The 24,415-nt window shown below is 36.0% G+C and overlaps 2 protein-coding genes across 2 annotated transcripts; both read left to right on the top strand.

The window, feature by feature from the left end:
- Nucleotides 1–12,182: 12,182 nt before the first annotated feature.
- On the top strand, nt 12,183–15,173 carry LOC141671751 (uncharacterized). The gene is made up of 2 exons (XM_074478088.1): nt 12,183–13,249; nt 13,906–15,173. Exons 1-2 carry the CDS (start codon nt 12,548–12,550, stop codon nt 15,070–15,072), a joined length of 1,869 nt encoding a protein of 622 aa, XP_074334189.1. The 5' UTR covers nt 12,183–12,547; the 3' UTR covers nt 15,073–15,173.
- A 246-nt stretch (nt 15,174–15,419) lies between these two features.
- Nucleotides 15,420–17,894, top strand: LOC141671743 (pentatricopeptide repeat-containing protein At1g33350). Its single transcript, XM_074478076.1, has one exon. The coding sequence runs from the start codon at nt 15,471–15,473 to the stop codon at nt 17,028–17,030; it is 1,560 nt and encodes a 519-aa protein (XP_074334177.1). The 5' UTR covers nt 15,420–15,470; the 3' UTR covers nt 17,031–17,894.
- The last annotated feature ends 6,521 nt before the right edge of the window (nt 17,895–24,415 follow it).

The following is a 24,415-nucleotide window of genomic DNA, read 5'->3' as shown; positions in this document are numbered from 1 at the left end:
TCTCGCCGGAAAAAGAAAAGAAATCGGCAGCGGAGGATTACCATAGAACAGAGCAGTGACAACAATTACCCAATAGAGGGGAGAGCAGCCGAGAGCAAGAAAAGGTGAGGGAGGGAAGAAACGCGAAAGATAATAAAGAGAAAGAGGGAGAGATTGAAGAGAGAGAGGAGAGAGAGAGCCGAGAGGGGCGAGAGAGACAACAGGGGGGTCGGGAAAATTGGGGGTAGAATTAGGTTTTATATTTATTTATTTATTTGTTTCCTTTTCTTTCTTTATTTTACTTCCGTTGTAATCTCGTTTTTTTATATTAATTACTGACTCGTTTTTCGCAATTTAACGAAGTAACTGTGTGCCAATATTTGTCGGAAAATAATTTACCAATTACATTCCAGAAATATCAGAATATTCAAAGGTTAATAAAATAAAATTTTCATGATTTTTGAAATATTTTGTAATTAAATACTAATTTTACAATTAAATAAAATCAGAAAATCATTTAAAGATAAATAATCAATAAAATGTTGATTTCTAAATTTTATAAACTCCTAAAAATAATAAATAAAATTATAAAGCAAGAAAAAGAATTTTAGAAACAATTTTGGCATTTGTAAGAATAAATATTCGATAAAATTACTTTAAAAATGAATTAAATTCATACAGCTCGATAATTAATTATAAACCTATTCTTCGCATTCAACAAATCCCAAACAATTAATAATGCAGCAAAATATAGCTGACAGAACCATCACATATTTTATTTATTTAATAATTCAATAATTACATTTATATATCAGATTCGAAAATAGGTAACTTAACCGCTAAGTAACTAAAAAGACGATACGATTTTAATACCAAATTTGGATAATTATTAAAACAGAACTTCCTATAAAATACTTTATACAACAATAAGGTAATAATATCTCGCCTTTTGAAAATACGGATTTTTATCGGACTATAAAATGATTTGCGTATCGAAAATTTTACGCCGGGACTCATACGGGTCAAACCGTATTCCGGATCGAATAAGTCAAAACACGAAAAGTGTTCAGAATTATCAGATTAAGTTAGGAAGGAGTTTTCGGAAGAGTTTCGGATTGTAAAAACACAAAAACGGTTGAAGTGTGATGATTTCTGATTCTAAAAAGTAATTTTATAATTATGTAAAAATAATCATTATTAATTCTATAAATTTTTTTATAAAATCATACAACAATCCAAAAATTACCAGAAAATACCAAAATTATTTACATTTAACTCTAGATAATTAAAAATTAAAAAATCTAAATTTTATCAGAAATAAACATCCAAATATTATTATCCATCATTAAATAATTCACAAAATTTCACATAAAAAGCACATAATAATTATTTATTGATAAAAATAATTATATAATATTTCCCAGACGTTACATCTTTTCCCCCTTAAAAGGTCCTTAGAATCATGCTAAGGAACATGCCATGATATTTTTTGTGTATCTTACTTAAAATTTCTCGGAACTCATCACTTAAATCGCCATTCAACGGTCCCCTACCGTCGTCAAATTTATCAGTTGCTCATGAAACTCCTAACTCAATATTTACTTCATATATTTGAAGCTAAATTACTCTTCATAGTTATACACACATAAATATCTTATGAACTCATTATACCTGTGACAACAAGACCAACTCATTCACAATCGTTCTATTTATCTCACTATTTCAAAGGACTAACTTAATTTACAATAACCTTATTTTCTTTCCAATTCTAATAGTTCGTGTTCATGAAATTTTTATTTTCACTGACTGTTCTACTTTATTTTTCATGTCTCCTTCTGTTCGGTTAGTCTGGCCTATGCTCATTTTCTAATCAAATTCGAGAATCTTTAATCGGTCTCTTGCACTTTCCATCCGTCTGCGCCTGATATACTGAGCTCATGGCGTCTGATGCTTCAAAATGTTCTAAATCTATTCAAAAACTAAAAATTAAAGGAAAAATCTTGGAAATTGTATTTAACTCACCACTTTCTGGTATACTTCAATTTCTTTTCAATCACTATCAAGTATATTCATCGAGCGAGAATCTGTTACTATTTGAAAGGAAATATTAATTTGGAACGGAATGAATCATAACTTTATTCAAAACTAGGTCTCTTGATATTAATACTCATTTTGTTGTCATATCAAATTAGATATCAATATGAACTTTGATGCTCACAACATTCCATATTGGAGTCAACATCAATCATTTATATTAATACCACCTTTGATATTTAACAATAAAGTAAGTATAAACTAGAAACTGAGTCAAACTTGCTCTTCAATTTCTAACTTTTCCAATTCCTTTAACCATTTCTCAGCAATCTTAATGGTATTCACTCTTTCTTCCCTACTCAAGACACTTGTCCCTAAATGGACCTTTCATGTTTGGTAGTTAACCGCACAGCTGGAGCCCATAATCAATTATAACCAAAATTCAGACCCTTGAAGTTGAGAATGCAGTTGTTACTTTTCAACCCTTCACTTGCATATCATCAGGCATTCCACTTGGTCTTCTTTAGTCCTTGAATGGGCGAGGATGTTATCAATAAATACGATTACACTATCCAAATACTCCTGGTGCATTATATTCCTTTAATCTTCAGACTTACAACTTTTGATAATCGATGCGTAACTTCATACCTCCATTCTCTTTTTCCCCTGATCTCTTTTGTGCACGAAACACTCTTTATTTCATTATTCTTTCATTTCACACTCCTGAAGTTTCCTTCACTCCTTGCTTCATCGGTATTGGGCCATACAATACAGGGCTTTTGACACCAGCTCGACTCTGTACAATAACTGATGAGAAATTGTTACTTTATTCCCCGAGGTAACCTTGATAAATCATTTGTTCGAACCTTCGGGACTTCACTTTAATTCTAAAGAATTATGATATGAGATTCATTGTATCATTCTTCTCTAATAGTTTGCCATGAATACCTTCGTTTAATCTCCCTTTTTTACACGTATTCTTTGAGTGAAATCCTTTTCTTCAATTATCGGCGTTTCATTTCATTCTCCTATCAGTTCTGGCACAACTGACGTTCACAACTGGCTTATATCCTGGATCATTTTATAAAATTTATTTATCATCCTTTTGATTTCACTTCTTTTCTCATTAGTTCTTCATTTTCATTTTTCATTATCTCTTTCAAACATAAGGAATTTCTTTTTCTTGAGAATACTTATCTGTTCATTATTAAATAGATCATTTATGGAGTTAACACTGGAATAAAGGCTTGTATTTATAATATTTAAATTCTTATTAATAAAATTATTAAAATTCATCGGTAGCTATTTTCTTAGCTTTACTTAAGTCATCATTGATTGCATCTTTGGCTTTCCCCAATTGATCAATATTTCTTTTCCCTGAGTTCACATGTGGACTTCGTTAGTCTCTATCTTACATCAGATACTTGAATTTGCGAGTTTCCCAGTATTTCCCAGCATCTTCCATGAAATCGTAATTCGACATGGATGTATATTCACGTCCTTCCTGGAGTATTATTACAGATGATAGAATCTCTTTGCTTTATCTTGAACCTTCAGTTCTTGAAAATATTCTTCTTGCTGACATGTACCAATAACTTTTTGTTCCTCTTGTTTATCGAAAAGGGCGTATTCATCTAGATAAAATCTTGCACAGGCTTGCAGTAACATCACGCTACTTTTAATCAATTTCCAATTCCTGTTAATGTCATTACTTCCTCCAAATTGCTAATTGCTTTGATTCTAGATCTGAAAATCATGTCAGAGTTTGACTCAATCTAATTGGAATTGATCCCCATTTAACTAACCATTAATTGGTGAAGTTGATCAATTAATTCTTTTAACTAATCACTTAAACCAAGTGCTGACTAGCTAACTGGAATCAAAGACCAATTATATAAAGTCGGTTTGACCATAACAATCTGTCTCAAGAACCGAGATCGCAATCATTTGAAGTACTGACGAGAATGACAATATACTTCTATATTCTTAAATTTAGGGTAATTTCTGAACATTTGGGCAGCACTTCCCCTACACCGTTGACTACCAGTTGGACTCGAGCCGACACCATCAATCAATTAAATTTATCAATTTAACCCAATTCAAAATATATTCTTTCGGTCCACATATGTACTATTTACTGGCATAACATATATCTTTTGAAATGGGACTAAGGTCTTAAATCTACAAGGATTAATATAACCATACTTTTCTCAGTTCTTTCAGAGTATCACAAAGTGTTGTTGGTGAACTTAAAATTATTCTGTCATTTTTCAAAGTCTTTATTTCGCAATTTTCTTTAACTTATTTCTTGCCATTACTAATTGCATATAGTTACATTTAAGAATTGTACCGCATCCTTCAATTAATCACATCGATCCTCTATCCTTGACGATACACATTCAATTTCTTTAGTTAATCTGTCTATCTTTTAATAACTATGCAGGGTTTCTATTATTATCGTCGCAATTTAGTGAAAACTCAATCATCAGATCATTATTTCTTAAAAGGTTTCACAGTCGAGTCAACATTGCCTCATCTCCGCTTATGTTCCCGTATCGAACTTTCGTCACTGGTCCGGTTATGAGTATTAAATTCACCATAACTTATTTACTCAAGTTAGGGAACTTCATAATTTCTTGAAGAACACGTTCGAAATTCGATTACATTTAAGATTTCTTCTATCTTGAATCCTCACGACAAGTATCTTCCCGCGACGAAGGGATGCTTCACGTATTAATTTCCTGTTTGAGTCATTGTTCAGAATTCCTTTGATATTCGATTGTCGTTCCAACACTCGTTCGCTTTGTCTGACGCACACAACTTTACTTCCTTATTTCATAACTAATTTATTTGTTACGGTTCGCTAACCATTCATTTCATGTCGAAATTTCTGTTTTGAAGTGCATCGCGTTAACGTAATCTACCATACTGATGAGATCCTCGTAACATGAACTACTGTCTGATTTGATATCTTTTCCACGACCGCGTTGTCGGTGTATCCATTCTTCCTTGCTTGCAAATGTCCACCATTTATCGGCTTGTAATCGTATCTATGTTCGTTATATGATTTCACGTGCCACACTATTTCATTTCTTTCGAAATCGTCAGAGAACAGACTCTATGTAAGAGGAGATTTTGCGAATATGACTTTAATTGAAAAAGCTAAATAAGGAATAATAATGCCAAAAATGATTGGGAGAATTTATAAATCAGTAAATTGAAGGAAGAAGAATGAGTGAGGAATGAGACAACCATATTCGTACTCAAGATGGCCAGTCATTTATACTGTATGGCATAAAGTATATGATTAGGTGGCGTCCCACCTGGCTCTTCGTCATTTCGACAAAGCGTCACATCACAAACTGTTTGTCTCAATCAGGAAACAATATTTTGAGAAGAAAATAATTTGGAAAGAGTATAATAAATTTCCTTTCACTTTCGCCTCATATGATTTATTAACAGAAGAAGCTCATACGTATTCAAGAATCAAGAAGAACATATGCTATCGTATTAGAGGAAAGAATGTTAGTGTTGATCACCTTCCACACTTCACTTACGTATGCTTTCAGGAATCCTTCGAATGAGAGATTCACCATTTAGGTCACATTATAATTTCGGAATGTCTTCTGGAAATGCCTCCATATTCAAAGCTTTAATAATTCAATCATATCGCGTCCTTACAAAATTTATAATCATTGCTTCCATTTTCCTTTATGCCGCGTAGATTAACCATCGATCACGCAACATCTTAATTTTGTTGATAAGAATATGATTCTTCTCCAATCATCTAGAAGATTCTTTCATTTCCTTCAATCATCCTCCGTCCGTTCGAATCACGAATCTTGTTAAATTTTAATAATTTTATAAATTGGGTAAATAATATTTTAACATGTTGATTCAATTATTGATTTTATGAAACAAAGTTTACTTTCGTTTTTCACGGAAAACTTTAAACTTCCTCCCTGCTGGTAGGTGTACTCGGTCCTTCGAACTAACTATACTGAGTCTAAATCCATTATCCTTTTAGGTCGTCTCCTGTTTATAATAACAAGAACTTAAGTAGTAAGTTGACAACCAAATTGTAAAACTCATTTCGTGCAAAAACCTTCTGAAAGTTGATTAAGAAAATCTTTTCCGAAATCTCATTTTAAAATTTTGAAAATCAAATATTTGGTCGTCATTACTATATAGGTTACTTGCTATTCTCTTGATCCGCTAATGAAATATCTAATTAAAAGAATGCCCATATAAAGGTCTCTCCACTTTGGTTCCTCTTCCACTTTTCCTTGGATTCTGCTCGCACTTATTAGTCGATGGAACTTCATTTACCGTCGTATATCATTTTATTCGCAGTTCCACCGCAACGCTGACATTTAGTACTGTCTTTGACATTCTTGTCGTCGTCCTTGACGTTATGCTTGCAACCACGCATGTGATTTGACGTTCGGTCTATAGATAGGGTCGCATCTTCTTGCTAGTCTTACCTACACCTAGTAAGGTAGATATCATTTCTTGCGCAGCTCCCGATAAGTGATAAGAATCTTCTCACAACGGTGGTGCCTTCGAAACGCGCAATGTTGGTTCTTCATCAGCTTCCATCAACTGGTTGCCTCCGGCGTGGAACTCGTCCTAATACCTAAGTTAAATCGTACTAATACTCACCTAGCCTCCTTTACACAAATCCTCATCAAAATCAATCGCATTTTCTCCAAAACCACATGAAAAGTAGGGTATCATATCCAGTCTCCGTCGATTCCTCATTATTGTAGGATCAATATACTTATAACGTTACGATATTTGCCTTACACTTCCTTCAACAGTCCTGGTTTACCAATTCCATATCAGACCTGCTAACCCTAATTCACTCAACTCGAACTTAAAAAATGAGTATGCATAGGTCTTTCCTATCTCATATGACCTATTACTCTTATCCTACTCTCACATATTCTTATTTCAGTGACCAATAACCTGTAGCTCTAATGCCAACTTGTAACAACCCAAATCCCGGGTCAAGATTTGGTGTCACTAAACAATCTTTACATACAATAAAAGAATATTCAATTAACCCCTTGAATCCGGATCGTTTACAGGTTATGGTATGAAACAAGAATCTAACCTTCTACAACTCACAATAACTAGAATACAAGTGTAAATACCTTTGTACTAATGCTCTTGTCATATTCTTCTAACATCTTCAACCTCTCGCAACGGAAATTTCTCTAACTTCTGCTGCCTGTCAAAGCTATTCACTTTTATCCTTATCTGTTTCTGGAAGAAATAAGAATTTATAAAGTAAGAGTGAGCCAAAAATGCCCAGCAAGTATATAATTTGAGTTTCAAACATTAATACCAAAGGAAAATTTCCGGACAAAATCTTTAAACAATTTTAAACAATTCTATTTATTTGAGTGAGTTGAGCGAATAAACGTTGGATGTCACCAGCCTTCAACTATAAATCCAAAAGTGACACACGATTCCCAGATTCATCTCCTAAATCAGGGGTTTGTCCGGTTTTTGGAATCACAAAACTTTCGAGAAAGAATGTCGTTAATGGCGATCAACAACAAATTAGACTGGACACTAGTTCACACTTATACCCTGCTAATCAGTCAGGATATAGTGTAGATCTATACCCAACCGTATAGATTCATTCTGGTACCTAGGCTCTATCGCCCAAAGGTCCGGTCCATCCCCGACCCCTAGGATCCAGCTCATCACTAGCCCTTACAGTAAACATCCAGCCCGTAGAGTGTTTTGATGTCAAATCATTTTGAATTCAAAACATCCCAATTCAGGGTTTGCAAATAACCCGAAAGAATGGGTATTTGCTCAAGCGAGCAATCGAATTATAGGAACAATAATAAAAGGATCATGCATAATCAGAGTAATTGCAGCGAAATATAAAACAGTTAACTATTCTGAACTTAGAATAGGAACGAATATATAATTGCAGTATTTTAAAAGAAAGTTCAGGAATACTTTCCTTGATAAGCTTTAATCACTATTACTCGTTGACTTTGGTTCGACTTGAACGTTCAGCTTCATCATCACACTACTATCCCATTTTGGATACGTTCCCAACATTCAGGCCCTTCAATTGGAACTTCGTTGATCTCAACGTCTAATCACTAGATCGTTCCTAGTCCGATGTCGATACTCGGGTTTTCCGTCTAGGACCTACAGGGTTAAAATATCCTAATTCAGATAATCGTTTCGCTTAACATAACACTACTATCCTATTCTACCCATACGATTTTATAACCCAACTCATATTTATATATATTATTGAAATACACATAGCAATTATGGTTCACATCTTCGAAACTCGGTTCGGTATTTATTTTCAGAAAATACGTATACTCGTCATTTTGAAAAACAGGGTAATCGATTATTTATAAATTATCTTGTCTCAATCGCAGTCAAGTTCATATAATATAATTGTATATGGTTATTCGGCGTCTCCGATAATTATAGGTTACGTTCCCGTATTTTCGGAATTAATTTCCCGAAAATCGGGCAGCGTTTCCTTTGTTTATCGGCCTACCCGTCGAAATCAAATCGATGTCAATCACAACACAAACGCAACACCAAGCAATTCACAAATCAACTCATCAATCCCATTCACCGATACGATATTGCTTTATTAATTATTATTATTCATTTTTGTTTCGAAATTTATTTTACAACTAATTTTTATTTATTTATAATTTAGTACTCAGATAAAAATCATCATCGCCCACCGTCGGCTCGCCGAGGCTCATCGTCGACGGCGATAAAATTTATTGGTGCCCGATAATATTTGGGTTTCCAAATAAATTCTACCGATTAATTATTATTTATTTCCGCTCGAACAAATTCATTTCATGAAACTTTAATCATTTCTATTTTTTTTTCCTGCAGCCAACAAGAATTAAAATTAACAATCAGAAATTAACCAACAAAACAACTACTATACAGGGCATATGCACACGCGCATACGCGCCACGCGCCGGCCGCCTCACCGGAGCAAACCGACGGCCACCAAGAAAGAAGACAATCGGAATATAAAACACAAAACCAAAATAAGCCAGGCAAACTCAGACTAACTACGAGCATATATATACATATACGCACATATACACGCTTACGGTCTTGCCGGAAAAAGAAAAGAAATCGGCAGCGAAGGATTACCATAGAACAGTGCAGCGACAACAATTACCCAATAGAGGGAAGAGCTGCCGAGAGCAAGAAAAGGTGAGGGAGGGAAGAAACGCGAAAGATAATAGAGAGAAAGAGGGAGAGATTGAAGAGATAGAGGAGAGAGGAGAGAGAACCGAGAGGGGCGAGAGAGACAACAGGGGGTGGGGAAAATTGGGGGTAGAATTAGGTTTTATATTTATTTATTTATTTATTTATTTATTTGTTTCCTTTTCTTTCTTTATTTTATTTCCGTTGTAATCTCGTTTTTTTTATTAATTACTGACTCGTTTTTCGTAATTTAACGAAGTAACTGTGTGCCAATATTTGTCGGAAAATAATTTTCCAATTACATTCCAGAAATATCAGAATATTCAAAAGTTAATAAAATAAAAAATTTCATGATTTTTGAAATATTTTATAATTAAATACTGATTTTACAATTAAATGAAATCAGAAAATCATTTAAAGATAAATAATCAATAAAATGTTGATTTCTAAATTTTATAAACTCCTAAAAATAATAAATAAAATTATAAAGCAAGAAAAAGAATTTTAGAAACAATATTGGCATTTATAAAAATAAATATTCGATAAAATTACTTTAAAAATGAATTGAATTCATACAGCTCGATAATTAATTATAAAATTATTCTTCACATTCAACAAATCCCAAACAATTAATAATACAGCAAAATATAGCTGACAGAACCATCACATATTTTATTTATTTAATAATTCAATAATTACATTTATATATCGGATCCGAAAATAGGTTACTTAACCGCTAAGTAACTAAAACGACGATACGATTTTAATACCAAATTTGGATAATTATTAAAACAGAACTTCCTATAAAATACTTTATACAACAATAAGGTAATAATATCTCGCCTTTTGAAAATATGGATTTTTATCGGACTATAAAATGATTTGCGTATCGAAAATTTTACGTCAGGACTCACACGGGTCAAACCGTATTCCGGATCGAAAAAGTCAAAACACGAAAAGTGTTCAGAATTATCAGATTAGGTTAGGAAGGAGTTTTCGGAAGAGTTTTGGGTTGTAAAAACACAAAAACGGTTGAAGTGTGATGATTTCTGATTCTAAAAAGTAATTTTATAATTATGTAAAAATAATCATTATTAATTTTATAATTTTTTTTATAAAATCATACAGCAATCCAAAAATTACCAGAAAATACCAAAATTATCTACATTTAACTCTGGATAATTAAAAATTAAAATTTCTAAATTTTATCAGAAATAAACATCCAAATATTATTATCCATCATCTAATAATTCACAAAATTTCACATAAAAATCACATAATAATTATTTATTTATAAAAATAATTATATAATATTTTCCAGACGTTACACACCATGGTGGAGGTATTTAGCAATTGTGGTCTTTTAGCAATGAAGGTTGGATTACGCACCCAGAGGCTTAGGACGCGTCATGTCACTGTGAAATGCTATGAGAGGTAGTAGTTGAGAAAACAATACAGGTTTCATGAAGGTCAAGACGTGCCCAATGTCTTAGGACGCGTCCTATGTGTGGTCAGTGCATTCTCATGAGGAGAGCTCAGGACAAAGCATGCATGGAAAGGGGTAGTGGATGATTATTTCTACCAACGTATTTGTTGCAAGTACTCTTTGAAGAATTCCCTCCTTGAGACGGTCAAGGAGGGGGATGTCCGTGAAAAGCTTGAAGGCCTCCAGGGGTATGCCTGATGATTGAAGGCCTCCTCTTGTATTCAACAGGTGTCCTCGTTTGGGATGCGGGGTTACTTTGGTGTGTGCTTTGGGAACTTTGTTCTTTTATTGAACGGGTGTCCTCGTTGGAGAATTTTGGAGTCATCCTGCACTTTGCACCCAAGAGCTTGGGATCACCTGTCCTCTTATCTGGTGGGTTATCCTCATTCGGGGGACAGGGACGTGTCCGGCATTTGGGGTGAACTGTGGCTATACCCGCGTTCGTAAATCAAGGGAGATAGTTGTAGCAGAGTGTTATCCTTGAGCAGGGAGATGTACTATTCGTGAAGTCATACGATTACGGACTAGTCTTGGGCCTTCGCTTGGGCCTCATAGTTGGACATTCCTAAAGCTAGCGGAAGATGGATTCTGGATGGACTTCTACCGGGCCTAGGAATAAGAAGTTTAAGCCCATTAGATTTCTTGTTCCCGAAGAACTACGTCAGGCTTAATCCCTCTATAAAGGGTACGTAGGAACATTGAGAGGGGTAAGGAGTTGAGAGCTGATAAGGGAGTCACTACTTACTCTGATCAATCTCAGCCTAAAACAACCATAAACCACCACACACCGCTTGATTTTCCGGCGAAAAATCACCATCATAGATCTTAATTTCGGTAAGAAACCTCAATTTTTATTGTTACCAGATTCCTCCGTCAACACACTACGATAAGTGTTAACAAAGTTTTTAATCCATGAACTTGGCCCAAGAGCAATTCAAATGTAATAATGTTATAAATGATGTCATTTTTATAATTTGAAATCAAATGTCAAAAATTTCAACTCCCAATGAGTTTTATACTTGAATGCAAATATGCATTCTTGGTTCTAAATTTGAAAACAAGGATGCATTTATACTTTTAGCCACATCATCATACTAATACAAATGAGATACATGTTATTGTACTTGAAATGAAACTTATGGCAAAATGACAAAATTTTGGTAAATAGGGAAATATTTGGTGTCAAAATGGATCTAACATTGGAGTTGAAGTTTTGTTTTAGCACCAAAAAATATTTTTTGATGTCAAATTATAACAATAACTATAGCTATTTTGCATTTTGCATTTTGCATTTTGCATTGAACTTGCTCTCGCAGATACAACACTGGTTAGTGAACTGATTATCAAGAATAAACTAAAATTTCAAATAAAACAAAAATGGTCACTCCAACACTCTCCTCTTACTTTGTTATCACTGACTGGATAACTAGATTCTAGCATACTCTGTATTTCTGTTTTACTAGGCTATAATCTTCCCAAATGAAATCTTCCAAACACGTGGTCCTTTTTATTTTGTTTTATTTATCATCATCTCCAAATGCTTTTGTTACCAGAAAAAAAAAGCTGCTTCTTGATTTTATCTACATCCAACTCTTCTCAAAACATTACTCTTCCCTGCTCCTAGGCCCTTCCATTATTAGCTTGCATATTTGTCTACTTATATTCTGCATGCCCTTTGTTGATACCACTTGTTATTTCTCCGTAAATTTGTTTTTTTAGTTTTTCTTGTTGCGTTTTCATTGTTTGCTTAGTTGGTTATTTTGTTTGGTTAAGCCTCTTCTAAGTCTGAAGTTCAGGATAAAGATTGTACTCTGAAGTTCAATGCCTCCGACAAATTTTCCTTTAAGGTGGGAAACTACTGGACATCAATGGTGGTATGCATCTCCGATTGATTGGGCAGCTGCCAATGGACACTATGAACTGGTGAAGGAGCTTCTTTATGATGATCCCAATCTCCTATTCAAACTTACCTCTCTTCGTAGAATCCACCGTCTTGAAACCATGTGGGATGATGAGCTAGAGTTTGATGATGTTGCCAAAAATAGATCCCAAGTTGCTCAGAAACTGCTTATGGAATGTGAAAACCGGAAAAGTGCATTGGTTGGATCTGGATATGGAGGCTGGCTTCTCTACACTGCTGCTTCAGCTGGCGATTTGGATTTTGTCAAAAAATTGTTAGAGAAGGACTCACTTCTTGTATTTGGGGAAGGAGAGTATGGTGTCACTGATATTCTTTATGCTGCAGCTAGGAGTAAGAGTTCTGAGGTTTTCAGGTTACTGATTGAGTTTGCAGGCTTCTGTGGACCTTTATCGGATAATGGAGGGAAAGAAGAGAGGAAACAAAAGGAGGTTCCTTCTGTTTTTGAGTTTGAGATGACAAACAGGGTCGTACATGCTGCAGCAAGAGGAGGGAATTTGGAGGTTTTAAAAGAATTTCTCGAGGACTGTTCGGATGTTTTGGAATATAGAGATTCTCAAGAATCTACACTGTTGCATACAGCCTCTGGTAGGGGGCAAATTGAGGTGAAATTTCTGTACACTGGTGCTTTAGCCTTGAAATTGCATGTTCCTTCACTAAATGATCTAATTCACAGTTTCCCTGATAGTTTAAACTTTAAAGTCTAGTCTGCATGCACTATTTTCAGAATGTCCATTTCACAACAAAATGGAGTTCAGCCTTCTTTCCCCCCTATTATATTATTGTAACAGCCTTGCTAACAAGGCTAACAAACACTTGCAGATTTTACATATGCTAAAACTATAAAAACCTCCTGCCAAAATACTTTTACATGTGCTGAATATTTTTGATGGTGCATTAACTCTTGGTAAACTATGTGACTGAATACTGAAAGTGATGATAATATGGTCAATTATCTTTCATACTAAAAGTATCTGGAATGGCTTTAGGGGTGATCAGTGATCACTAAAGCTATTACTCCTATAAGTTGGTAGTTTGAAAAACCATATTTCAAGATTCAGAAAGACCATCTAACTGATAAGAAAGTCAGCTACGGATAGAATTAGACTCTACTAGTACAATGAGTCCGACTGTAGCTTTGTTTAAAATCTCTATCTTTAGAGGTCATGCTTCATATAAAATGCAATTGCTGCTTGGGCTTACATTTTGAGACCACCTGGAACGATTTTATTTTGGCTTATAACTCCTTTTGTTTCAACAGATAGTCAAATACTTGATGTCAACTTACGAAGACGAGATCATCACCTCTAAAGATAAACATGGAAACACAGCTTTGCATGTGGCTGCTTACAGGGGTTACTTGGCTGTAATAGATGTTTTAATTTCTACATTTCCATTCTTAGCCTCTGCAACAAACAACAACGGAGACACTTTGCTTCATATGGCCGTGGCTAGTTTTCGTACTCCAGGTTTCAGGAGACAGGACAGACAAATAGAGTTCATGAAGCAGTTGGTACATAATAATATGTTGAACATGCAAGACCTTATTAATGTCCAGAATAACGAGGGAAAAACAGCACTTCACATGGCTATAACTGAGAATATCCACACTGATCTGGTGGAACTTCTGATGAAGATCCCGGAAATCAGTTTCAATATCCATGATGCTAGTGGGAGGACTCCTTTAGATCTCATCAGGCAACAACAACAATTACCATCTTCTGAAACTTTAAGAAAGTACTTGTATTCAGGAAGGATCTCAAAATTTGAAGATTACATGATAAGAAGAATGCTTGTCTCTCACATCAAACTGCATGGTATTAGAGGCAGCCCAGGAAGTTCTTTCAGAGTTGTTGATGCAGAAATAATGTATCTCAGAGATGCTGATAATGCAGGTGCCATCAAGTGTGGTGAAGATGCTACTTGCCCAGATGTTCTGACTCTCCGTGACTCTATCATAAAGCCAAAGTTATTGGAGAGCAAGAGGTTTGGTTCTGTAAATCAAGCTGCAAAACGTCTTAAGATACTTCTCCAATGGCCAATGCGAAAGGATAAAAACGTTGATGACAGTATAAGCTTGGAAGACGACAACGATTCTTTACAATCATACAACGCTTACAAAGCACTCAAATACAATCCTCAAATCTCTCTTCGACAGAGGTTCTCTCAACAAACATCTCTCCCAAACAATAAGAGAGTTATGGTTCCTTGGTTGAGTGATTTTCCTAATGCATCCACCAAAAGTAATTACAACAAAGGCCTAGGACATGGCGTGCTTAAGATGGCACCACGATATGATGCTAAATCACCTTCAAGTCCTTCTTCAGAATCATCAAAGTCTTCTCATATTTCAACCGACGTACAAAAGGGCGATGACATTGTACATGTTACTATTAGACCTTCTTCCTCAAGTGTCTCAGTTTATTGAGAAAATTCAAAATGAATGCCAAACATGTCAATTGGTATTAAAGATCACTGAACCATCATATATAGTTCAAAGTTTCCCATATCAAATTTTCTCTAGTTCAATCTTGGGTTCACTACTTCTAGTATTCTGAGATCAAAATTTTCGAAATCGTTACAACATGATAAGTTTTTTAATAAAAATTGGTAAAATTTTCATCGAATTTAAATTATCTTTAAAATATTTGCAATTTTGCTCTGTGTCATCAAATTTTATAAACCCTTTCTTCTTAATTTTATATTTATCAAGCTAGATTTAATCAAATCTTGCATCTACTGTGCGAGATAGTACAAATACAAGAATACTTACAATTTACAAACAATAAAAGCGGGAACTCAAACTGAACTCAAACAGACAAGAACATGTCAGTCACTTACACCTTAAACAAACACGTCTTAACACAACTAGAAAAATCAAAACATCTTAATCATCTAAAGCAAATCCAAGCCTATCTTACAACACTTGGTCACTCACAAACACAATTCTATGCATTCAAACTAGTTCGCTTTTGTAATCTTTCACTTTTTAACCTCAACTACGCTCGTTCAATTTTTAATAATCTCGATTTCCGCAACATTTATCTTTACACTGCTATGATCACTGCTTACGCTTCGCAATGTGATCACTATTCGAATCTGAATTTATATATCGAAATGGTTCGTAAGGAGAATCCAAAACCAAACCAGTTTATTTTTCCTCATGTTTTAAAGTCTTGTCCTGTGGTTTTGGGACCGTATGGGACGAAACTGTTGCATAACCAGATCATTAAATTTGGGTTTGGTGAATACCCAGTTGTACAAACAGCTCTTGTGGACTCGTATACGAGGTCGTGTTCTGATCTTGGGATTGCGAGGAAGGTGTTTGATGAAATGACTGACAGAAATGTTGTGTCGTGGACCGCGATGGTTTCGGGGTATACTAGAGTTGGGGAAATGGGGAATGCTGTTTTGTTGTTTGAAGAGATGCCGGAGAGGGATAGTCCGTCGTGGAATGCTGTTATTGCGGGGTGTACTCAGAATGGGTTGTTTTCGGAGGCGATTTCTTTGTTTAGGAGAATGGTTAATAGTAGTAATAGACCGAATCAGGTTAGTGTTGTTTGTACTCTTTCGGCTTGTGGACATAGTGGTATGCTTCAGCTTGGGAAGTGTATACATGGTTATATCTATAGGAATGATCTTGGGTCTGATTGTTTTATTTCGAATGGTTTGGTTGATATGTATGGGAAATGTGGAAGTTTGGTAGAGGCGAAAAGGGTTTTTTACGAGACTCCGAAGAGGAACTTGACATCATGGAATTCTATGATAAATTGTTTTGCCTTGCATGGTCAAAGTGATTGTGCTGTTAGTATTTTTGAGGAGATGTTGGGGCATAGAGATAATGTAATGCCAGATTATGTTACTTTTGTTGGTTTGTTAAATGCTTGTACCCATGGTGGATTAGTTGAACAAGGGCGCAAGTATTTTGATATGATGATTAATGATTATGGTATAGAGCCTCAGATTGAACACTATGGGTGCCTGATTGACCTTTTAGGCCGAGCAGGTCAATTTGAAGAGGCTAAGGAAGTGATAAGGAAAATGAAGATTCCCCCTGATGAAGTTGTCTGGGGTTCTTTGCTTAATGGATGTAAGATTCACGGTCAAATGGACATGGCTGAATATGCAGTAAAGAAATTGATGGAGATTGATCCAAATAATGGTGGTTATGGAATAATGTTGGCAAATATATACAGTGAGTCAGGGAGGTGGAATGAGGTGAGAAAGGTGAGGAAGATGCTGAAGGAACAAAATACTTACAAAACCCCTGGTTGCAGTTGGATTGAGATTGATAATCAAGTCAATCAATTTTATTCTGTTGATAAAACACATCCAAGAACTGAGGATATATATCTGACCTTGGAATGCCTGGCTAATCGTTTTTAGTTTATAGCTAGTCTTCAGTAACCTTTAAAAGCATCTGTCTATAAAAATTTCCTGATAAGGTATATCCTGCTTTCTAAGAATGATAAGATAGTTTTGCTCGGCCAACATCCCCTTCAGCAAATATCCTCTGTAACTTGCAATAAAAGTTTTGTAAAGACAAAGACAGGTGCTAGATAAAGTAAATACGATCATGCAATGCATCTATGTTGTACTGTATCTATGTTGGCATAAAAGTTTTAGCTTAAAGAGGCTATGATCATTGCATTCGCCACATGCTTGCCTGAAAGAAACTGATTCCAGTTGTGATAACATTATGATCTTCCCCCAACAATGAACAATCATGATAAGTAAACAACTCTCTCAAAGTCGGCTGCAGTAAAGTTGAAGAATATTGGTCTACGGACTATGGAAGAAATTTCAGATGATGTGTTTCGGAACAAGGTGTTTGCTTTTGGCATGCTGGTTTGGAGGTAGATTGGGTTTTTCAGCATCTGAGTGCAAACCAGTCCGAGGGAACAACTAAACTAGGAGAAGTGGCATATGACTTAAGAAAGTAAGAGACTGAATATGTTGGACTTCCATCTCAGAGCTTCCTGTTAACCAACTCCTGCAAGGCGGTCAAGTACTCTTACTAATGCTTATTTATTTATTTTGCTTTAATTATTTACTTTTACTAATGCTTAATGGGTTATGCTTGCACTACACAATTTATAATAAGGGAGTCCAAATTTTTTGTGTTAAAATCTGTGAATATTATGGTTGAGACTGGAACGAACATGTCATACAAATTTTGTGTTAATTTGTATGTATACATTTTTTAGACAGGAAGCAAGTGTATTTTTTTAATAAATAAATTTATATGAATGGATAAGATTTCATTACCTTCATATAGTACGTCATTCATTCATTTTTACCCCCAAAACATAGAAGTTGTACCCAGACTACAGGAACCAACAATAAGAACTAAGAAGCATGTTAAGCAGGTTTTGTAATTCCAGGGTAGGGATAAACAAGTGAGTCGAGTTGACCTTATTGGGTTCGAGTGTATCATCCAGTAGCTCAATTTGTTTAGAGCTTCATCCCGGACTACACATTTGTTAGCGTACAAATCCTTCAAAGGTCATCAATATCGACAAACATCAGTTAGCCCACGAATCCTTCAAACATCTTTATGGACAAGCGATGTATTAAAAAATAATTGTGAATTTGTAATGAATTTAGTTAAGATTAATCGAAACCCTAACTATATTATTCAGATTTAGTCTGTAACTTGCGACCATTAACAATACAAGATGATATGGATTCGAAAATGTGGAATTACTGAAATACGATTCAAAGATTACATTCTCCTGGGATAATTCGAGAGTCCTCAGTCGCCTCTCCTACTACTCACTAACTTTTACCAACCAAAACATAAGCCTAGCTTTGCCTTCTTCTCCCCTTTTTGTTCCCTTGACCAGGCCAACTTATAACTCCTTTTGTTCTCTTGACCCGACCCAATCTATTTCTTCCTTTCTCTTATTTAGTTGTTGATCCTTTATTTAAAGACTGAATTGCCCTTGACTCATTTCTTTTACCCATTCTTTGTAAAAGTCTTTAGGACTGTTGACTGTTGACCATGATGTGTGACATTACTCCCCTCCCAAACCAGCACCTTGTCCTCAAGGTGGAAGTCAGGGAACCTGTCTTTAATTGCTTCCACCTCCTCCCAGATAGCTTCGAATTCTGGTAAACCTTTCCACTGTATCAAGACTTCACGCTGCGTCCTGCCTTGACCACCTTTGGTACGCACATCCAACAACTTCTCAACAACTTCTCTGGTTGTACCACAAGTTCTAGATCAACATTCAATTGGTTTGGCAGAGTTGGACAAGTAGGAACGTTGTCGATAGCCCTTCACAGTTGAGAAACATGAAAGATTGGGTGCAACTTGCTTTCCAAGGGCAATTTTAGCTTATATGCCACCGTCCCAATCTGCTGTAACACCTCAAAGGGTCCATAAAACTTTGGTGCTAATTTCTCGAATGGTCTTCTTGCCAGTGATTTTTGGCGATAAGTTTAAAGTTTGAGGTAGACGAACTCTCCCACAACAAACTTCTCATCACGCTGTTTCAAATCAGCTGCTGCCCTTATGATGTATTGAGCTCTCACCAAATTAATCCTCAACTCCTCTAAGATGGCATCTCGCTCTTGCAATATTTCCTCCACACTATTCACAGGAGTCTGGTCCCTCCCAATTCGAATTAACGGTGGTGGATCCCGTCCATAAACCACTTTGAAAGGAGTCAGCTGTGTTGACAAGTGAGTAGAGGTATTATACGAGTATTCTGCACAGGTCGGCCAAGGAGCCCACTGCCTCGGTTGCTCTCCCGCAAAGCAGCGTAGATAAGTTTCCAATGATTTGTTTACAATTTCCGTTTGACCATCCGTTTGGGGGTGGTATGCGGTGCTCCTGTTGAGGGTTGTCCCCTGCATTCGAAACAGTTCGCGCCAAAAACTACTGAGAAAGACTCTATCACAGTCTGAGATGATCAAGCCCGGGAATCCATAGAGTCGCACAATTTCTTTCATGAAAAGGTCTGCTACAGAGGCAGTCGTAAAGGGATGCTTTAGTCCCAAAAAATGGCTATATTTCGATAAGCGATCGACTACCACTAGTACTGTATCCACCCCTTTGGACAAGGGAAGACCTTCAATAAAATTGATCGAAATATCTTCCCAAATTTTGGAGGGAATTGGCAATGGTTGGAGCAGTCCCGCTGGGGATTGCTGAGACAACTTATGTTGTTGGCAGATTTCGCATTTTTGCACGAATGTCATGACGTCTCTTCTCATCCCCACCCAATACCATTCAGATGCCAACCGTAGATAGGTTTTTACCTCTCCTGCGTGCCCTCCTATTGGTGATCCATGATATTGCTGCAGCAACATGCTTTTGAATTTGGAGTTGCGAGGAACAACAAGGCGCCCCTTGTAGAGTAAACGCCCCTCCACCATCATAAACCCTTCGTGTCCACTAGGTTTCTCTTTAAGATCTGTTATTAAATGTGGCAAGAAGGGATCCTCACGTATCACATGATGCAATTGTTCCCATAGGTCATTTGGCAAGAAAACCAGTAAACTTAACTCAACCTTACCTCCAGATTTTCTCGACAGCGCATCTGCCACAAGATTGGCCTTTACGGGTTTAAATTGAACCTCGAAAGAGTACCCCAACAATTTGGTGACCCATTTCTGGTAATCAGCTCTAACCTCCCTCTGCTGTAGTATGAATCGCAAACTTTATTGGTCCGTTCGTACTACAAAGTGCCTGCCCACTAAATAGTACCTCCATTTCTGTATGGCTAAGCAAATTGCCATGAGCTCCTTCTCATAAATCGATTTTTGGCGTGCCCGTACACCTAGCAGCGTACTGAAATATGCAAGTGGGCGGTTCTCTTGCATCAAGACAGCTCCTAACCCAAACCCAGAAGCGTCGGTCTCTAAAATAAATTGTTAGGAATATGTTGTGAACTTGATGATAAGTTAAACAAAACACCTTAGTATATTTAACTTAGTAAATTTGTAGCTCTCGACGGATGTTTTATTATAGTCCCAACGGATGATCTTTATAGTCCCGACGGATGATAACTGAACATCCATCGAGAGTGTAGCTTATGCAACAATAAGTATTGTAGCACTTTTCTGCAAACACCAGTGTCTTAGTCTAGTAGATTCTGTAGGATTCTCTAAGTCATGTTGACTACTAGATTGGTATACAGAATAGGTTGGCTAATTGTAAATATGAGATGTCTTGTAATTCTGTATAAGTGAAATGGAGTCAAGTGACAGATAGACTCCCGACGGATGATCTACAAGGCTCCCGACGGATGATCAACATATTCCCGACGGATGATCAACATATTCCCGACGGATGTTCAACATAATCCCGACGGATGATCATATTCAAAATAGTTGTTGATAGTGACAACACAGTCATATGCGTCGGGTGTTTGCAAAAGGAATGTGGCAGCCTGTTAAGCAGGATTTTGAGAAAAAAAAACATTACCATTTTCATACAAATGTGAAGATATTCAAAGATACTGGATAGAGTAATGTAGCAGCATGATATTAGACTAGATTCATTTTTGTTTTATTGTCTTGTCTTATTATCATGTAACTTAGTGATATATAAACCAAGAGTAGCAAGTAGAACAAATAACTGAGTAAGCTTATTTTCTAGAGAAACATATAAGGCTGTATTTTGTTAAGAATTTCTCTGTAAGTTTGATTGTTCACTTGTAAGCAGCTGTGTGCTAATCAAAGCATCACAAAGTTCTCAATCTAATATATATATATGGTGGATAAATTCAAATCCACTAGAAAGTTTTAAAGCTTTGTGTTTTGTTACTTAGTGTATTGATTTCTATTATTCTTCCATTCCGCATTATTGCAAATTAAACACTGTTATATATATTAAGTTAATACATCTTTGAAATCTCGAAAAAGAAGCCAGAATTACATTCAACCCCCCTTCTGTAATTCTTGTTGTATTGTTTGGGAATAACAATTGGTATCAGAGAAAGCTCTTAAAGTACAAAGAGTGTAAAGATCACAACAATCAACAAGATGAACAAAAAGGATGTTGGAGTCAAAATTTCATTTCTGGACAAAGACAACTATCACCACTGGAAGGTGAAGATGCACCTACATCTTCTTTCTCAAGATGAAGCTTATGTGGATTCCATTGAAAGAGGTCCTCATGTCCCCATGAGATCTGCTACAGGGAATGAACCATCCGTTCCAAAACCTAGGCATGAATGGTCTGATCCAGACATTGAGCAAGTCAGGAAAGATAAAAAAGGCCATGAATATACTGTTTAATGGTGTTGATGGTGAAATGTTTGACAACATCATTAACTGTAAAATAGCCAAAGAGATTTGGGACACAATACAGATTATTTATGATGGTACTGAGCAAGTAAGGGAGAACAAGATGCAACTCTTGATTCAGCAATATGAGCACTTCCACTGTGAAGAAAGTGAGTAACTCACTGATATTTTCAGTAGGTTTCAAAAACTGCTGAATGCTCTAAAACTGCATGGAAGGGTCTATCAAACAAAAGACTCTAACCTCAAGTTCCTTAGATCTCTCCCAAAGGAGTGGAAGCCAATGACAGTCTCATTGAGAAATTCACAAGATTAAAAGGAGTTCACCTTGGAAAGACTGTATGGCATCCTAAAAACCTATGAGCTTGAAATAGAGTAAGATGAAAAGATGGAGAAAGGAAGGAAGAAGGGAGGATCCATTGCACTAGTTGCTGAGTTAGAGAAGGAGAAAGAGATGAAGGTGGAAGCTATTGAATCTACATCAAAGGTCTGTGAAAGCAAGGGTAAAGAGATGGTAGCTGAAAATGAAGAACAGTTGAGCCAAGATGAAATGGATGATATAGTTGAGCATCTAGCATTCTTATCCAGGAGGTTTGCCAAGCTCAAATTCAAGAAGAATTTTGGAGCATCCAAGCCAAATAGAAACATGGTTGATAAGTCAAAATTCAAGTATTTCAGATGTGGCTTAGCAGGGCATTTTGCCAGTGAGTGCAGAAAGCCTGATTCTGGTAAAAAGAAGTTTGAGTCTGTTGACTATAAACAGAAATGCTTTGAGTTGCTCAAACAAAAGGAAAGGGCTTTCATAACTCAGGAGAATGACTGGGCTGCAGATGGATTTGATGAAGATGAAGAAATCAATTATGTCAATCTAACCCTAATGGCCAAGTCAGATGAAACAGAGACAAGTTCATCAAGCAATCAGGTAATCACAACTAACCTATCTCATTTGTCTAAAGTTGAGTGTAATGATGCAATAAATGACATGTCTACTGAATTATATCACCTGCGTGTTACACTCAAGTCTCTCACTAAAGAAAATAATAAAATTAAAGAAAATAATGTGTTTTTAAGTGAAAGAAACAATGTGCTACAGACTCAATTTATTGAGTTTGAAAAATTGAAATTAGAATGCAAGGTTGCTAAGGATGAACTTACAGAATCCTTAAAGAAAGAGGAGATTTTAAGAAAGCAACTTGAACGAGAACAGGAAGTGATTAAGGCATGGAAATCATCCAGAGATGTCCATGCTCAAATCACTAAAGTTCAAGGTATAGAATCCTTTTGTGATGTAGCCTGGAAAAAGAATAAAGAGAAGCTTGATTCCAACTTGATTGAAGGACTTTCAACAGATGTGGACTCCACGGATGATGAAAATTATCCGTTGAATAATCAAAAGGATTATCCGTCGAAAGACAATAAGCCACATCCGTCGAATGTCAGTAAGCCAGTTAGCAAAGCTAAGCTAGCTAAGTTGAATGATAAGTATGGATCAGTTTCTAAAAACTTTGTTCCAGGAGAATCAAGTCAAGTGAGAAAAGAAAAGAGAGTTAATGTTGAGCATCTGTCTATCAAGCAATTGAATGACAGATTAGAAAAGATTGAGGTTAAAACAAAATCAAAAAGGAAAAACAATAGAAACGGGAAAGTAGGGATTAACAAACATAACAACTACACATCTGATAAATATGCTCCAAGAAAAATCTGTGCTAAGTATGGTAGTGTTAATCATTTGTCTGTTAATTACAAACTTGCTATGCCTACTCCCATGTCTGCACCTTCTTCTTTTTCCAACATGACTGCCATGTCTGTCATGCCTATGAATGCTATGTCTACTCAGAATATGAATGCACAATTTGCTAATATGCCATTTGCACCTAATCCTTATTATGTTGCATTTAGTATGCCTCAAATGCCATTTAGCATGCCTTATTGGAATAACATATTTGCAAATAGCATGTCTTTTCATGTAAACCAAAATGTGCATGATAATTCTATTTCAATGATTGGTTTCAAAGGTACAACTCAAATGACTAAGGATGAATTTGAAATCACCAAGTCAAATGAGGTCAAACCTAAGAAACCAAAGAAAAAGGCTAACAAGGCAGGACCCAAGGAAACTTGGGTACCAAAATCAACTTGATTTGATTTTGTTGTGTGCGGGGAAACAGAAAGAATCTTTGGTATTTGGATAGTGGGTGCTCAAGGCACATGACTGGAGATTCTACCCTGCTCACTGGGTTCAAGGAAAGAGCTGACCCAAGTATCACTTTTAGAGATGACAACAAGGGTTATACTGTGGGATATGGCTTGATTTCAAAGGATAATGTCATCATTGAAGAGGTTGCCCTAGTGGATGGACTCAAGCATACTTTGTTGAGTATTAGCCAGCTTTGTGATAAGGGCAACTCAGTCACTTTCAATTCTGAAGCCTATGCTGTGACCAACAAGAAGAGCAACAAAGTGGTTCTCACTGGAGTGAGAAAAGGAAATGTGTACCTAGCTGATTTCAACTCATC

Source organism: Apium graveolens, chromosome 1 (genome assembly GCF_009905375.1).
Source record: "Apium graveolens cultivar Ventura chromosome 1, ASM990537v1, whole genome shotgun sequence".
NCBI lineage: Eukaryota > Viridiplantae > Streptophyta > Magnoliopsida > Apiales > Apiaceae > Apium > Apium graveolens.
This window is presented reverse-complemented; position numbering and strand designations above follow the sequence as displayed.

Coding starts and splice junctions, on each gene's coding strand:
- LOC141671743 (XM_074478076.1), top strand. CDS start 15,471: ATGTCAGTCACTTACACCTTAAACAAACACGTCTTAACACAACTAGAA.
- LOC141671751 (XM_074478088.1), top strand. CDS start 12,548: ATGCCTCCGACAAATTTTCCTTTAAGGTGGGAAACTACTGGACATCAA. Junction 13,250..13,905: donor CTGGTAGGGGGCAAATTGAG/GTGAAATTTCTG, acceptor TTGTTTCAACAG/ATAGTCAAATACTTGATGTC.